Source organism: Colletes latitarsis, chromosome 4, assembly GCF_051014445.1.
Source record: "Colletes latitarsis isolate SP2378_abdomen chromosome 4, iyColLati1, whole genome shotgun sequence".
Taxonomy (NCBI): domain Eukaryota; kingdom Metazoa; phylum Arthropoda; class Insecta; order Hymenoptera; family Colletidae; genus Colletes; species Colletes latitarsis.
Genome location: NC_135137.1, coordinates 25,812,621 through 25,831,266, shown reverse-complemented (window position 1 = coordinate 25,831,266; position 18,646 = coordinate 25,812,621). Strand labels below are relative to the sequence as shown.

Sequence of the window (18,646 nt, the reverse complement as noted above, 5' to 3'; positions counted from 1 at the left end):
CTCTATGATTGCAAGATTATGCATCTCTACTATTCTAACATATCTATCTAAGCTTAAGATTAATCTAAGGCACTTATTTTGGAATCTTTGGACTGGTATTAGATTACTAGCAGCTGCGCTTCTCCATACTGGTGCCGCATATAATAATATGGGTCTGATTAACATTTTATAGATCATCTTTTTGTTATGGCAGGTTAACTTTGAATTTTGTACCAGCATTGAATAAAGATTTTTGCAGGCCGCATACCCTTTTTTGATTATTGCCTTAATATGAAGTCTAAATGTCAGCTTTAAGTCCATTGTTACACCTAAATACTTAACTGATTGTTTTACGTCTATATTACTACCGAATACCTTAATGGGCAGTATAATTTTTGTACCCACACGTTTTCTTGTAAAAATTATTGCTTCGGTTTTGCCAGTGTTAATTGAAATCTTCTACTTCTTGTAGAATGATTCCATCATATTTACATATATTTGCCGCTACTATTGCATTGAACGAATGAGCGTAGATAGCCGCGTCATCTGCATACATTGCTAGCTGGGTTTTCTGAAACTTTGGTATGTCATTCAAGTAGATATTGAATAATACCGGACCCAGGATTGATTCCTGTGGTACGCCTGCTGCTATCTGCTTTAGTGCTGATTTTTTATTATTAACTGTTACCCTAAAATTTCTGTTCTTCAAGTATGAGCAGATGAGTTCGATTATTGAACAAGGATACTGGTGCTGTATAAGTTTGTATATTAATCCATCAATCCAAACCTTATCAAAGGTCTTCTCTATGCCCAACAAGAGCATTACCGTTACTTTGTCGTTACTGTACTTTGTGATGATGTCGTTAGTGATTCTCAATGAACGCGACGTTATTGCCACATGTGAGCGTTGGTATTGGATTGTACTTTTTCTTCAGTGTTTTTGTCATTTTCCACAACGTGTTATCTGTGACTTTTAAGCTATTAAGTTTATCATTCCATCTTTTGTTGACATGTTTATTTATCTCTGTACGTATTAGTCTTGTTTGGGCTGTGAATTGTAATTTGTATTCCCGCTGTCTTGTACGTTGCCGGATTCTGCGAATTCTCTTTCTTTCCTTGATGAGGTTTAGGATTTCAGTGGGTAGTTCTTCTTTAATTGAGTTTAATTTATTCTTTTTTAGTACTTTGTCCATGCATTTCTTAATATTACTAGTATAAGCTTTCACGTTTTCTTCTAGCTTTGTAGGGGTAGTTATTTAATTATTGATTTGCATCGTGATATCCAGTATCTTGCGAAATTCGTTCCAGTTGCCTTTTCTATATGTATATACTGATTTGCTTGCCCGTTCATATGAGATGTCACCGATTCTTAGCCAAACTGGCCTGTAGTCTGAATTCAGCTCATTACTCACTCTTATCTGGGATATGTTCTGTATGTTTTTTACTATTGCAATATCTATGGTTGTAGGCGTCATATTGTTTATTGGGTAATGTGTCGGCTCATCTGGATATAGTAGGATGCAATTATTATCCTGAATGTATTTATGCAGTGTCCTACCATTGGCATTATTAACATGGCAGTTCAATCCGCTATGCCTAGCATTTGGATCTCCCATTAATATTACTTTATTATTGCTTAATAACTTAGTGAGATCGCTATCCTTAAAATTATTTCTGGGGCTATTATACACTGCTACCACGTCAATGTTATGAGCCAATGTGATATGTATGTGCTCAATAGAGACCCCTCCTATCGAGTTTACTTTGAACGGCAGATTGTTCTTAACGAGCATATCCCCCCCCCCCCCTGCCATTTTGCCTGCACTTCTTTAACGCAGTATAATTCCTAATCTTCAGCCTATCTGTTTCCTTAATCCTAATTTCACTAAGGAGCATTATATCTACCTTATGTTTGTCTAGATAGTGAATCAATTCTCCTGCTTTGCCTCTGATTCCATTGGCGTTCCAGCTACAAATTTTTAACGGCGCCATTAGTCTATTTGTTGGCAGAATAGGACAAACTGTTCAAATTTTTCCATGCCCGTACGGCAGTTTGCTAGTTTTATATTGAGCTGCTTGACTGCACTTAGCATTTGCGTGATATTTATTGTTTTGCTCAGTCCATTTATCTCCTCTGTTAGTTGTGCCAGCTACGGTATTTGATCCTGGCTTTCAGCTGACGTTTGATGTTCGTCATTATGCGGCTCAATGGGTTTCCATGGGTTCTACATGACTACCTTGTCCTTGCTATCACTTTCCCTGTGCTTCCTCAGTTCCGGAAATTGTTCCTTACTCCTTATGTCCATTGCCTGCGTGTTTCCTCTTGTGCTTGTCCATTTTGTTTGCCGCTGATCCACTGCCGCTGCCTTATTTTTGTCTAGCCATGCCAGCCTGATCTGGTATGCAACGTACACAGTTGCATTCGCAGGATGATCTCCATCACAATTGATGCACCTAGCTGGCTCGGTTTTTGGTTTAGTGCACTCCCCCGTGTGATGCTTTCCAGCACACTTTAGGCAGGCAGGTTGTGCATAACAGTTTGTTGCAGAGTGTCCCCATTCCTGGCAGTTATGACACTCTGTTATTCTACGCTTTCCTATTTAGTTGCTCCACGCAACTTTAGCATAGTATACGTAGAGCACTTTTGTTTGCAAGTGCTTCAGATTAATTGCACTTGAAACTGAGACCATGTATAAGGGTCTCACGGTTCCCTTCATTTTTGTGACGCTGTCTGCATCTATCCATAGTTGAAGGAGTTCTTGCTTTATTTCAACTGGCTCTCTTCCTTCCTGGTGGAAGTGTGGAAGTTTAAACCTTTTTCTATCCAAATTCTTTTCAGGTTGTCGCGATCTTCCGTATTCTGCAGGAATACGCTGATTGTGCTCCCCTGGTATTTTACATGGAATCTTTTCCTTGCTATATTTCTTATCAATGAAATAAATGTCTGATGGTCTTTCACATTACCATGCATGACTAGTGGTGGTAGCTTCTTAACTGTCTTATTTCCGACTTGTGCGGCTGTGGTTGATTGCTCCTGCTTGTTCTCCTCTTCTGTTTCCATTATATTTTCATTTTGCAAAATAGCAAATCTATTAGCAGTAGTGACAGATGGCATGCTTGCTTTTTTGGAAGCGTGCATTTCGTCCGCGTTTACGGTCCACTTTCTTTTTAATGCATGTCCTACAACTGTGCTGAAATCTGTTTGTCCATCTTCCCCGTGCACGCGGGCTCTTCTGGCTGTTTTCACCTTGCGACTTCGTACTGCTATGGTTCTGTCCAAGAACTGGATTAGGTGACGCGTTGCGCGTCACCACGTGCAACTTTGAGGTTAGAGATTCTAGATTATTATAGTATATCTATATGTAGTATATACTATATCATAATATCCCGAATTGTTCTTCACTACTTCACTTATGCAAGCGACTCTTCCTATCAGATGTTTATCTTATTTTGTGTTATAACACACTCCATACACGACTAACACAGCACGTTTGCTTGAAACTCAACGAGAAACCGACGCGCTACCGTCGGAGGGTCGACGAGAACTGGGGCGAGAACCGGTGTTTTCAACGTAGTATGATCGTTGACATTTGTTTGTTCTGGCAAATCCAGTTTTCAATGGTGTTCAATTGATACGTGTAAACGTGTGACAGTGCCATTACTTCAAATATGTTTAGATACATGTGGAATATCTCAAGTGTATTGATTAATGTAATTTTCTAAACATTGATAATGTATATATTTGAAAAATATAAAAAAAATATAAAAATAGAAATATACATATACAAAATATATATGTATATATTTATTTATTATATAACACATAAATGTACTTACCTTTTCTGCAAACAATGAAATGCAGGTGTCGAGAACACGTATGGTCGTATCGTTTGTAATTACCCAAACTATAATATATTAGATTGCGTAAACCATACACACAGACAATTGTCAATTCTTCAATCGCACACAATTTTTACAAACTTTATTAATATTTATATTTGGGGACTTTACGTTTTTCTGTCGAACACTGCTATATAACTACTATAGCTCGATTAGCGATTGTTGTCGTCACCCAAGGAGATTCAGTGTCAGGTTGGATAGTCGTGACACTTGTCGAATACCCTCTAACCTTGTTACCATACGTGTATGGTTCTTGTAGGCAGATTATGTCTATATCATCCTTTTGGATTCCACTTAGTAAGTTTGCTGCTGCTGCAGCTGATTTGGGCGATAATCATGTTCAGTTGATCTTCAATTTCACCATGTCCGCGTACCGTACAAATACGGGACAGTTTTTGTCTTTCACTGAGTGATTCGTATCACTCCTCTTCGCCCTAGTGCAGTTAATGCATTTTGGTGCATCCTTAACTTTGCACTTTTCTTTAAGGTGGTCCTTGGAACCACATTTTTCACAAAGTTGGTTCGGCGCACTGCAATTTTTTGCAAGATGCCCGAACCCGTAGCATTTAAAACATCTAGTGATGTTCAGGTATTCTCCGACGCGGTACGATGACCACATCATGAATACCTTACCTCTTTCCGTCAATTCCTTGAACACTGGACTGGGGGTTTCCACGATCTAGTTTACTTTCTTGGTCTCCTTCGCTTTGAAGGAGTGCCTGAAAGAAATGCTTCTTTCAAGCGCTTCCACTTCCGTGTCGCTTCGGTTGTGGAAGTTCTTTTGGACAAGTTCAGCCTTGAACTCGTCTGTAGAATGCTCTTTTTCGACATCATAAATTATGATGCACGGACTTTGTTTCTTAGGGTCATCGATTTTGAGGCCCGCTTTTTGGAGCGGGGCACTCTTAATCAATTCCACGTCGTTTTTGCTATCGACTTCGATGATGATGCCTTTGCTCCTCATCTGTCGAATGCCCTTTACGTGTAGCTTTGAGCGGATGCTTTGAAGCTGATCCGTCACATTACGCTTTATTTCCTCATTGCTCCTTTTGTCGTTTTCTTTAGAAGGCCTGACGAGGATGACCTCGCCTGCCTTCTTCGACAATGTCTGTTTGGAAGTCGGAACGGGTCCGGTTTTGATACTTGGAGTGCAGGTCGGCCCCTTGTTCTGACTTGCCACTTGCGAGTAAGAAAGCGCAGGGCCCTTCCGCTCGTGATTTTCAACTTCTCATTCTCGATAATTAGGTTATAGAGAATACTCTCCATAACCCCCCACTTTGCCATGATGGTACTTATCTCTTTTTTATTTATATCGGTCTCATTTAGCAAGTAGTGCTCGAGTTCGTTCCTTTGTGTTTTAACTCTTTCAATCGGCTTTGGAATGTGCTCCGATTGTAACCTTTGAGTCATGCTTCTTGTGGTCATTTGTGTTTGTGTTCCGTCTGATTCGTTTCTCTTGTTCGACCATCTTCCTCTTGCGAGGAGGGATGGCCTTCGTTTCATTGTCGCAGCATTTTTCAGTAGACCTGAGTTCTGCTGCGCTCATGACCTCGCTTTCGACGGAGCTGCCACTGCTGCTATCAGTAGAGCTGTCAGCGATCACTTGGCTTAGAAAGGATCTCTTCTTTTTTGTGTTTTTTTGTTCTTTCTCGTTTTCCGTGTTCATTGCCGAGGTTGTTGCCAATTTGGATTCATTTTTATTTTTTGTTTTGTGTTTTGTGTTTTGTGTTTTGTGTTTTGTGTTTGCGTTATTCATGTTATTCCCACGAGTCTGGTCGGTTTTGATACTGTACGGGAAGAGCCGCCATTCCAGGACAGGCCAGACATGCTGCGCCCTGAGGCCGAGCATGCCATCACCAGGGGCGCGGCAGGTACCCCAATGTTGTTCGCTTGGGACTGCCCCCCCCCCTCCCCCCATGCATCCCATCGCCGCGAAGCAGAGCTTAGGATTCGGAGGCCGTTTGAAGAGTTGCCATCCTCGCGGTCCGGGCGGTAAAGCCAAGACCCCCGTTTCCGCTGCCGTCGCGTACCATAGGCAAGGCCGAAAGGAGTTGCGAATGGGTCATTGCGATGACCAACAGAGGATTTACGGTATGATTGCTCGGGCTCCTCGGATTCGCTACCCGTACGGCGGTTTGTTCAGCATACTGCAGCCCCTGAGGGTTTTGGCCTCCCTCTACTTATACATCGCGCGCTCCGCAGTCAACCGTTTAATCGGAATACTAGCTTGCTAACGAATGAATGCGTTTTTCATTGCAATAGGGATTGGGCCTTTCCCAAATACTCTGACCAAAGTCAAATGTTCATATTTTCTGGCGCCGCAAGTCTAATCTCCAGACTCTGTTTAGACAAAGCCGAGAAAGATCCCGAATAGGTTCCAAAGATGCTATAGGGAGTCTGTTGCTACAAACTTTTTAATCTTACAGTTCGATCACATTGCGTAAGACGTAAGAGCTACACGATTATTTTTTGTGCAACAACTTTGTCGCGTTAATGTTTTTATAATATAAATACATGTCGATTAAGTGACAAACACGAATTCAAAGTAAATTAAAAGTAAACAGTTTACTTCGCATCATATTCTGGAACAAATATTCGTCCATGATAAACATAAAATATTTCCTGCATATTTAAAAAAAAAATATTCTGTTACAAGATTAAATGTTAGTTTATTATAATAAGTTGAAAGGAGTACAAGAAAATAATATATTGAAATCACACTGTGCCACTCGTCTCTCTCCTTTTCGTATCATTTCATTAGCCTTCCTGATCGCAACTGCCGACATTCGCGTTATTCGTAGATTCGTACCTCAGAGGAGAGGGTTCTCCCCACTGACGCGACGATTCGTGGCTCGCGATATCCGCTATCGACTAGTTATCGATTGTCTCAATTCTATTTCTGATATTACATAAAGATTCATTTAATATTCAGAAAAACATATTTTTCTCATAATATGAAATAGATATTTCCTGCATATTTAAAAAAAAATATTTGTTACTTAATATATGTATAATAATTGTATGTATATTTGAATATTAAAAAAAGATTAAATCCCTTTTTAATATTATAAGAATATGTATACAATATTTTGTGCTACTAGGGTATAATACTGACTTTTCTTGTTTTGGTATAAATGTGAAAAATTGGGTCTTATTATTTTGTATAATTAAACAAGTTTTTTTAAAATCTATTGCGTTATTTACATATAAAAGGTGTTTAATGTTATTAATTTGTTTTACAAAGAATTTGGATATAACTGTCTTTTTGATCATTTCTATTGTTTCTTTTGGTGTTTGGTTGAATATGTTGATTAGTGGTTGACATATTGGTTTGGTGATGTTGGCGTCACCTTCGACGAGTAGAAGGGACGACGTTTCGCTTTCCCTTCTCTTCGATGCGTTGGCCTGGTCAGCTCTTCCGTTGTTTGTTTCCTTTTGGCGTGGCGTTTTCCGTTATAGCTGGAATTTTCCAATTCCTTTTCTTACACGTTCGGTTTCTCTTGTGCGCTTACAGGTAAGGTCTGCTGGGGGCTGTAGTTCGCATGGGTGTCGACTTAAAGGCTTTCAAATCTTTTCTGTGATGATATTTCAATATTATTTTGCGTTTCTCTTCGAGTTGCTTTTCTAACTTTACTATTGTTTGTTTTAAGTTGTACATTATTTTGGTGAGTTCATCAGGCGATGGTTTTCGTTCGTTTTTTACTATTATTTCACGATCGCAATCCATTGAATTGTCCGTGGTGTTTCTGTTTTCTTGACTTTTGTTATATTTGGTGATTTCGTGGATCTTAATAGTTTAGACCTTCTATTTGGAAGTTTAGGAGGCAGATTTAATTTTTTTACCTGTTTATTTTTTAAGATTTGTTGAGCAACCTTGTCGACGTTATTGGCATTATCGTCTGTACAGGGTGCCCTGTAAATGGTGTAAGAGCCGGAAATGTAGGGTAGCTGAGACGATTCTGAACAACAATTTCCTTTGCAAAAATGTCGGATGGGGCTTCGTTTTTGAATTATTAACGAAAAACACTGACCGTCCGAACTAAGAGAGCCACCGTGTAGGGGTAGGTAGCAAGATGTGCATCGAAGATACGTTGAGGAACGAATACAAATAATTAAAAATACTACCACTGCAACTGTTACCCCTGCGGATTGGATAAATCAGCCAGCTAAATCGAATTTATCTTCGATTCACGCCAAACGGCGTTGCTTGCAAGTTACCGGTTGACCTACCGTCGTCCATATATAGTGAATCGTGGAGTGCTTCGCTGCAGCCGGAATTCCCATAGGTTTAGTGATTTCCGGGAATTTCTGCAGCAACTTCACATACACTGAATTACCGGTTATTGTTTTTACGCGCGGAATGGTTGACGCACTTTTACCTGCCGGCTGTCCTGGCACTGACAGTGATGTCACGTTATCTATGAGTTTATGGTTCCTTATATCTACAAGTAGTCCGTAATGATGCAAAAAGTCTACGCCGATTATCAGTTTCAAAACCTCGGCCACAACAAATCTCCATGTGAACGCCCGACGTAAACCTAAATCTAACGTCAGCGTGACGGCACCGTACGTCGAGATCTCATTCCTGTTCGCCACGAACAATACGTACGACAATTTTTGACGGGCACCGCGAGACATCGACCGCGGGAAAACACAAAGGTCGACTCCAGTGTCGATTAAAAATCGCGTCTTCGACTCAAAGTCCGTCACGAACAGACGGCGTAGCGTCGGGGAGGCGTCATTCGCCGTCATTAACGACTGCTCGGCTCGTTTTCCGGTGCGCCGTTCCAGGTGCAAGACGGGACACAGCGGTGGGCATTAGACCCCCAACGCCAGTGATAGAAGCATTTGTCTTGCATTTGTTCGGTCCGGCGCCGTGAACTGGACCGTCGTCGCGAGCGTTGACGTGCTGATGACCTGGGCCGACAGGCCCCATCATATCTCGAATATCGGCTCCCGCTGCCGAGTTTTTGACGCACCGTGCGATTTCTTGACAGAACGTCATTGCCAACTGGGCCATTTTAATATTCAGCATGGCCTCGACGTCCTGTGCTAGCTCGATTGTCCGACGGCTGCCGGGGCACCGGTCGACGCCACCGCAACCTCGGTGCGTGGATTCATCGTGTCCGCGAGTTCGGCTACCTCATCCAACTCGGTGTCCTTTTGAATTGCCAGGACCACTTGCATACTCGTTGGCAACCTTCCTGTCCATAGGGTGCGTAGCACACTTTCTGATACGTTGTTTCCTGCCAAGATACGGAGGTGCCGCAGAAACTGCGACTTCCGATCGCCCATTTCCTCGGCCTTAAGAAGCCGCCTAGTTTTCTGATCTTGGGTCGCGCACAGTCGCTGAATCAATTCCGACTTTAACTTCTGGTACTGACCCGTGCTCGGTGGGGCCATTACAATGTCTCGTATTTCTGCATTATACTGTTCTTTGAGCGCGCCTAACACGTGATTCCATGATCCCGCCGAAAGTGTTGGAATTTCAGAAACGCTGTTTGCTACGAAGGTCTTCCAACGGTTCGGGTTAAACGGAATCGTAACGGTAGAGCGGCCGTCGGAGTCTCGCTTTGCCGTTTCATGAAAATGCTCCTCGCACGGGTGAGCCTGAAGTTGACCGAGAGTAGGGATCTGTTCGATATCCCAAACTCTAATGAATTGTGCAGTTAACTGATCATTCGTGACCACATTGCACGACTGCGAATCTGCGTTGAGCGATGTCCGAATTTTCCCACCGAAAACCCATCCGAACTGGGATTTGAGCAATATAGGACGAGCCTCTCCTAGGCGTTTCTGTCCTACGTTCATTATCTCCCACAAATGCCCATTCCCTATTAACATATGTACATCTCGCGGTTTATCGAAAAATGGATCTGCTAATCTGACATTTGCAGGGATGTTCAAAGTTGATTTAGCGATCTTGAAATTGGGAATGTCTGACGTGATTTTCTTCATCAGCATGCACGAGATCGTGGTTGAATACCCGTTTTGCCGCGATTGAATTGTAACGCGTGCCTTACCCTGAGCGCGTTTACCTGCATCCGCGGCCCCTACCCCTGAGATCGTTAATTGGGTTGGTTTACAGCTCAACCCGGTAAGTTTCGCAAATGACTCCTTTATAATGTTTACTTGCGAGCCTTGGTCAAATAACGCCTTACATTCAAAGGGTCTAGCCGAATAAGCATGGTAAAAGTGCCCCCAAACCAAATTGAACGGGGTTAATACCACTCGATAGGTGGTTCGAAGAAACCCCTTTTCCCAAAGTTTCAATCCGGTATCTCTACTACAGGGGTAGTTACGGGGTGAAAATCATGTTTTGGTTTATCCTTAATATCTCCCGTTCTACTCAATTAAAGATTATGAAAAAAATCATGGTTATTCTATCGATTGATGTACATGTTTGAGAATTTTTTCAGAATTTTTGGATGCAAATTCGATTTTTAAAAAATTCGAAAATATTTTAACCATCGATTTTTTGTCGAAGTTATCAAGTGACCACATTTGTTTTTATACAGTATAAAGCTCTCAAAAGAATTAATAATCCCTAATTTTTTCAGATTTTTCGAAGGGGTGGAACGTAGTCAAAAAAATAAAAAATGATTAAAAAATAGTGAAAAAGCTTTATATTGTCTTAATTACTTACGTGACCATGCTCATATTTTTACAGCTATAGCGTAACATTATGACTATTAATGCGTAATTTTTTCAGATTTTTTGGAAAAGTGCATTATTGTTAAATAAATATGAATTCATATTTCCTACTTCTTCATACCAAAAATGGCCGCACATGCTTTTAAAATAGATACAATTAAAATATATTTGTTTACATACTTTGTTAACTGGTCGCTAGATGTAATTTCAAATATGTACGTGTGATACTGGACTCCTGTTGATCAGAACCACTACGACGCGGCACGGCAGGACGCAGCGCCGCGCGGCGCGATGCGCTGATCATTTCGGTACAGCATCCTTGTGTATATAATATATAAAATTAATATTATAATATATATTATATACATGAAGTTTTTTAAATATTCCTTAAATATTTTTGCTTTAATTAAAATAAATGATCTAAACAAGGTTTACCTGCTATTATTATTAACCGATTTACTCGAGTTCCCAGAAATGACCGAACAAGATCTAAAAATATTTTTTACGGGATCGTATCAATTTTCCCAAGCAATATCCTATCTTGCCGAAATAATGAATGAACAAAATGAAATAAACCTCAGTTATCTAAAACAAAATGAAAATATAGTTCAGTTCAAAGTGCAATCACGACATATTAATAAAAAACTGTACAAGTGCTACATAGACTATACATCAAATTCAACGGGCTACTCGGGAATTAGACCATATTTCTGTGAATAGTGGTAACAGGACAATTGGATGCTGCTCCCATATAGCTGCGATAATTTATTATCTATCGCATGCCAGATACACTTCAAAAATAATAAAACCTGCAGAAATACTGAGTAAATTACTTGAAAGTGAAATAGTAAATCCTGTAATAAATGATGACAGCGATGAAGATTGAAGAACAAACCGAGTTATTAATGCTGGCAATAAAAATAGTAGCAGATAAACCTTGTTTAGATCATTTATTTTAATTAAAGCAAAAATATTTAAGGAATATTTAAAAAACTTCATGTATATAATATATATTATAATATTAATTTTATATATTATATACACAAGGATGCTGTACCGAATGATCAGCGCATCGCGCCGCGCGGCGCTGCGTCCTGCCGTGCCGCGTCGTAGTGGTTCTGATCAACAGGAGTCCAGTATCACACGTACATATTTGAAATTACATCCAGCGACCAGTTAACAAAGTATGTAAACAAATATATTTTAATTGTATCTATTTTAAAAGCATGTGCGGCCATTTTTGGTATGAAGAAGTAGGAAATATGAATTCATATTTATTTAACAATAATGCACTTTTCCAAAAAATCTGAAAAAATTACGCATTAATAGTCATAATGTTACGCTATAGCTGTAAAAATATGAGCATGGTCACGTAAGTAATTAAGACAATATAAAGCTTTTTCACTATTTTTTAATCATTTTTTATTTTTTTGACTACGTTCCACCCCTTCGAAAAATCTGAAAAAATTAGGGATTACTAATTCTTTTGAGAGCTTTATACTGTATAAAAACAAATGTGGTCACTTGATAACTTCGACAAAAAATCGATGGTTAAAATATTTTCGAATTTTTTAAAAATCGAATTTGCATCCAAAAATTCTGAAAAAATTCTCAAACATGTACATCAATCGATAGAATAACCATGATTTTTTTCATAATCTTTAATTGAGTAGAACGGGAGATATTAAAGATAAACCAAAAAATGATTTTCACCCCGTAACTACCCCTGTAGTAGAGATACCGGATTGAAACTTTGGGAAAAGGGGTTTCTTCGAACCACCTATCGAGTGGTATTAACCCCGTTCCATTTGGTTTGGGGGCACTTTTACTATGCTTATTCGGCTAGACCCTTTTCGTCCTTTGTCGTTGAGGACATGTATAATCGCCGTGGATAAAAGAACATGCTCTTTTCCCGACGAGCCATGAGTTGCATCACTCTGAGGGGGAGTATCGTTTGCTGAATTTTCATTACTAACGACGGGATCTGCGGTTGGCATCGATTCATTTTTTAAATGAACCAATGTGTGATGGTTGCCGTTGCATTTGTGGCAACTCCCTTTGATACAGGTCTTCGAACCATGACCTAGTCGCAGGCAATTAAAACAAACACGGAATTCTTTGACCTTCATAAACCGAGCGTACGGAGCGTACTGCCACATTTCGGCGGGAAACTCCTCCTTCACCTCGATGGTGGAGGAAAGTCCCAGGACAGGCTGGCGAGGGTGGCCGAGGTTTCCTCCCCAAGTCGAAGACCGCGTTAATTTACCGAGGAAGAAACGGAACTCCGGATTATCAACGCGACAAGAGGCTACGTCTGTTTTGCAGCTGTTTTATAGCTATATTGTTCCCCGTGTCAGTGATGGCCGTTGTCGTCGGTGCCTACATTTGGCCTCGACGACCGTACCACCCGCGGACCAATATAGCCCTTCGCTGGTCAACTCGAGTGTAGCGTTTTCTTTCATTTAACAAATTCCTTTCTTTCACTCTGAAATTTGCCAGATGCGAGAGACTCGAAGATCTTCGCAACGTATTACCGATCCCACATCTGGCAACATAAAGGACCGGGAACAACCCAAGTTGGCCAGCGGAATGTGCGTATTTTGTTTCCCGAACTTCTACAGACAGAACTACTTCAGATGTAATTTTATTTCCTCGGGCAAGGTAATTAATTGTTTCCAATTTGTTAGGTCTTCGTGGTTAATGTTTTCAATAAAATTATTTACTGTACTGGAAACATTGAGTTGCTGTTCGTTATTGCTATTATCTATAATGTGTACCCGTTTGAAGTTTTGCTAGCAGTTCGGCTTTATTTCTATTTGTAGATGCAGAATAATTACCAGTAAAAAGGACTAGGATGTTTTGAGTGTATTTTTTGAGAGATTTAATTATTTTTCAAAGTGATTTATCTGTGGAATTTAGGTCTCTTAGTTTCTTTTCCCATGAATCATTTCGATGTTTTATTATTAATTTTCTAACATTTTGGTTGAGAATTTTATTTACTTGTTTATAGTAATAGTATTGCATTGCAATACTTGATTAGATACACGATATTCTCAGGGAGTGGAGAGTTTGTTACTTTAGCTTCTACTTTTTTAACCGTCTTATTGCTAGTTGATTGTATAACTTGGGCTAGTTTCATGACTTCATTATCTATTTCGTTTGTCGTTCTAATTTTATTGTTAATTTTGAGTATAAGGTCTATTTCCTCCCTATATTTTTTCCAATCCACATTCGCATAAAAATATACGAATCGTTTTGGCTCATTGGATCCTAAATTACCTACAGTAAAATATACCGGATTGTGATCAGAATTGAGATCTTTCAAAGCAACCGGATAGGTAATGTTAGAAACATGCTTGTTTAGTAATAAGTCTATTGTGGTTGGAGTTGTGTTATTATATGGGAAATAAGTGGATTAGTCGGTGTTCATTATTATAGCATCGCTATTTTGAATATATCTATTAAGAGTGGTTCCATTCTTATTGTTACGATGACAATTCCAATTTTTAATTAACGCATCTATGTCGGTTGTAGCAAAATTGTTTAGAGGTTTATTGTATACTGCTATGACATGTACATTGTTTTCTAATTTTGTGCAAATGTGCTCTATTGTAGTACTATTGTTTATTTGTATTTCTTAAAATGAAATATCATATCTAATTAAGACTCCTCCTCCAGTGCTATTGTCTTTATCTTTATAAATGGGGGTGTAATTCCTAATTTTCAGGCGAATACTCTTCTTAAGTCTTGTTTCCTTGCATCCCATGCGTTGGCAGCAAATTAGGCGCTACCCTCAATCGGGGGAAGTCCTTGTCGCTTCTTATGTCAGGTATATAGTGGTATTTTTCCCTCTTTCCTCTAGGTTTTTGTAGTTGCTTCCATGCTGCTGCCCTTTCGGTTTGATTGTTTCCTGCTTTTGACAGAGCCAGCTTTTCGAGTTAAATTCGGCAACTTGTAGAGTATGCCGGGTGTGTCTCTGCACAGTTTGCACATTTTACTGGGTCTTCCCTGCTTTTTGTGCATTCTCTTGTTATGTGCTCTTCAGCACATTTCAGACATCTTGGATTTACTCGACAATTCCTGGTCGCATGCTCCCACTCTTGGCACCTGTAGCACTGTGTAATTAGTTTCTTGTTGTAAGATTTCTCCCACGTATTTACCAGATAAAGAACACTGCTGACAGTTTTTATTTCGTTGCAGCTGATTGCGCTGATTCCATATTCATTGATTTCTTGAAGCAATTATTTTGGGTCGAGATTTCTCATGAGTCCTTTTATGATGTATGATTTTGTTTTCTGGTCTTTTTATATATATGTGTGGGATTGTGTTTTGTCATTGAAATTATTAATTAAGTTTAAGAAATCTGCGATATTTTCCGTATATATGTTGGTTCTGTTTTGCAAATATTTTACATGGAACTTTTCTTTTGCTAGATTTTTTATATTTCGGATTAGTTCCTTATGCGATAATACTTCCCTGTGCATAACTATAGGAGGAAGGTTTGCCATTGGTTTCCCTTGGTCCATTGAGGTGCTTAGTCGATCTTCTTGTTTTGTCCTTTCTGCGATTTTGCTTTCTTTGTCGGTACTATTGTCGACTTAGGGACGCGAATTCTCGTCGTTACCTTCTGTGCTGCTTGTTGCTATTGGGAAAGTACACTCTCCTGGCTTGTGTTGTTCGTTGCACTTAACACATCTGTTCAGCGCGCACATTTGAATATAATTCGTAATTGTTTTAAATTATATTAGATATGCGCTTCAAACGGTAATTTAATAGCGCTTGAATATTTGAGGGTAGTGCAATAATATCACAGTTAAACTATATCAAATTTAATAATAAATCTGTGTGGAATTTTTCGATTGTGGTCGTTATTGTCGTGCAGATGAAATTTCGTCCCATGCTTCCGTACGTCTTGGTTTACGTCCGAGACTTTAGAAATAAACGTCTCGCATTTATTTATGTTGATTATCAGTTTCCAAGTGTGAAAGTAATCCTGAATTTTACTAAATGTCATTTGTAGTTCTGTCTGTATTTTAGAGGGTTTGAGGGGAGCTAGGAGGTAAAATAACTACTCGACTAGACTACCCCACAATTATTATTATTTATTGTTACACGCGAGTGATGGTGGGTGTGGGGCAAACGCTACCACACGTAGGTTAAGCTAACAGTGACTGTGGATGCGAGCGACGACGTCTTAACCAGACTGCCTCGCGGAGTCTAACGGACTGCCTCTCGACAACGTCTCTAACGGACTGCCTATTCTTTCTTAAAAGCTACTCCCTATATACATCCCTTACCCTAATAGACAAAGGGAGAGAAAAAGAGATAGGACAGAAAGATGGAAAAACGAAACTGAAAAATATTTAGTGTAGGAAAAGTTTAGCGAGTGAAAGAGGGTAATAAAAGTCAAGAGGCTCGCCGGGCCCGGATCGGGGTGGTCCGAGGCCCAGGCGAAACCTTGAAGGAAAACAGGCGCCTCGTACGGCTCTGGTCACCAAGTGTTTACAGGACGACCAGGCTCGCACGAGACCCTGGGAAAATGGAAAAATAGAAAGCTTAAAACTAGCCTTGCATTCCATTACCATTCATACTCTGGCAAGGGCGTAGTGGCTATACAATGGCCGCTACAGGTTTGTTATGTCTGCTGTATATTAATAAGTCGTGTGCAAATGCTATTGCTGTTTTCACATTGCCGCTATTCAGGTCATACATTTGTAGGAGGTCACTTAGGAAGATGTTGAATAAGATTGGTGAGTTGACTGTTCCTTGCTGGAGTCCGTTGAGGATGTTGCAGCTTCTTGTGGAAGTAGTTTTGCCATCTACGACATAAAATTTTTTCTCGCGTAGCATGTTCCACACCATCTTGACGAGCTGGTTTGGGAATTTGTATTTCAGGAGTTTGAAGAATAGTCCATCCAACCAAACTGTATCGAATGCTTTCTCTAGGTCAATGAAGATCGCGCCTACGCATTCGCCTGCGTTTCTCGCCCAGCAGATGTCGGAAGTGAATTTCGATATTGCGTGGACGGTCGAATGCTTGTATTTGAAACCGAACTGGGCCTCTGGGATAACGTCTCTGGAGTTGCAGAATGCGGTTATGGCGTTGTTTATTGTTGTTTCGAACACTTTACTAATGTTAGAGAGAAGGCTGATAGGACGATAGCTGGATGGATCGCTGTCATCCTTTCCTTTTTTCTTGATAGTTATTAGTTTCGCGGTTTTCCACGTCGTGGGGAAATATGCTGAATTTAGACAGTTGTTAAACAGAATTGCATAATAGTATATATATTGATGTGGTAAGTTTTTTAGTGCGATATTTGGAATGCCGTCGAAGCTGGAAGATTTCTTATTATTTAGGCTTTTGAATGTGATTTTTAGTTTATTGTATGAAGTGAAGTAATTGGATGGGATAGTTTCTGGATTTGGATTGTCCGCGGTGTTCGTGTTTGTAAAGCTGCACGTTGTTCTACCGTCGAGTCTGTCACGTTTTATTTCTTGTTTTAGTGTCTTGATTTTGCGTTTGATTATGTTTGAATGTTGTTCTTTTCCCATGTGACTGTTTTGTGTATGGACTGTTTCGAAATGAGCTCCTAGTATATTTAATTTGTCTTGTGTCTCGTAAATGAGGGCGTTGTTGTGAGTGTCTGTTTGTAAGTTGTTAAGGTTTATGTTTGCTTTGTGGAAAATGTCTCTGTTGAATGTTGGAACTTTTAGGGTTCCGATGGTGTTGTATTCTTTAGGACGGAATATGCTATTGATGGAAGGAAAGAGTTCTTTGGGTTTCTTTTGCGAAATGTTGGCAATTTTGTTTTTCCAAAAATTGTTGACTGATTCTTGGAAGGCTTTTCTAATTTCGTATCTGATTGTTTTGAGGGCTTGTTTGAGAGTTTTTATTAACGTGTCGTTTGCCGTGGTATAATTTTGTAAACGGAGTAAGTTGTTTAGGTGAGTTAGTAAATGACTTTTTTGTTTACGGAGTTTCTTTATTTTTGGGTTAATGTATCTGTCCGTGGAATTGAAGTTGTTGTTTACGCGTGGTACTGCGAAATCTATTGCTTTTGTTATATTTTGGTTCAACTTGTCAATGTGAACGTCAATTTCGGTTTTCGTAAGGTTTCTGTTGTTTGGGATGTCGGTGTCGTCATTTTCAATCAGAGAAATTTTATATTTTGTCCAGTCTGCTTTGTTAAAGTTATATTTTGCGGTAGTATGCGGTTCGTCTATTTCTAAATGGTCGAATGCCGGGATCGATATTTTCAAAATGGCTGCTCTATGGTCGCTGTCGTAGTTGAATGAGTCAAGAGCTTTGGAAGCAGGTAAGTCATGGAATTTAATTCTGTTATCCGCGAGGCAGAGGTCAATAAACGCTCCGCTAGATGGGAAAGATGGGACTGCTGTTCTAAGTAGAGAGGTTTTATATGTTATTTGGTTGTCTAGATACCATTTATTTAGGTAGACGCCCCTTTCGTTGTTCGAGACATTACCCCAAGAGGTGTGTTTCGCGTTAAGATCGCCGGCTATGAGGTAATAGTTATTGGATTTGTCGAGTTCTAATGTTGTGAATAAGTTTTTTAGTTCTGATATGAATTCTTTCTTTTTAGCTGCGTATGCAGCTACAATGTAGATTTTACAATTATTTTGGGTTTTGATTTTTATAATTGTTGTTTCTAAGCAGATATTGTTCTTGATACTGTTTGGTTCTATGGACTCGAAGGATATGGTTTTCCGAATTAATATGCCAGTTCCTCCGGCTTGTTTTGCTCCGAATCTGTCGGTTCTCAGGATGTGGTAATCTTGGAAGTTGATGCGGTGGGTGTGATTTAATTTTGTTTCTGAGAGTAAGACTATATCTGGGTTGTGTTTGGTTAGGGTGTCCAGGAGAGTGACTCTTCTTTCGTTTGTTACAATTGAGTTTACGTTTATCTGTATTATTTTCAGTGAATCTAGAGTTATTTTTCTGTTTGTGTTGTTACGTGTGTTAGACATTTTTGGTTCTAAAAGTCGATATCAAGAGCTGCTGCTATAATATTAATTTTGTTAGAGTTTGATTCTATGCTTTCTGTTATACGGGTGAGTTGAGCATTCAGTGAAGTTTGTATAATTCTTTTTACTT

General features: G+C 39.6%; 1 protein-coding gene across 1 annotated transcript; it reads right to left on the bottom strand.

Annotated features, from left to right (window-relative positions):
- Positions 1–8,067: 8,067 nt before the first annotated feature.
- On the bottom strand, positions 8,068–8,631 carry LOC143341346 (uncharacterized). Its single transcript, XM_076764231.1, has one exon. It carries the CDS (start codon positions 8,629–8,631, stop codon positions 8,068–8,070), a length of 564 nt encoding a protein of 187 aa, XP_076620346.1.
- Positions 8,632–18,646: the final 10,015 nt, after the last annotated feature.

What these genes read in the sequence shown, in the direction of transcription:
- LOC143341346 (XM_076764231.1), bottom strand. Translation starts at nt 8,631, where the DNA reads ATGACGGCGAATGACGCCTCCCCGACGCTACGCCGTCTGTTCGTGACG.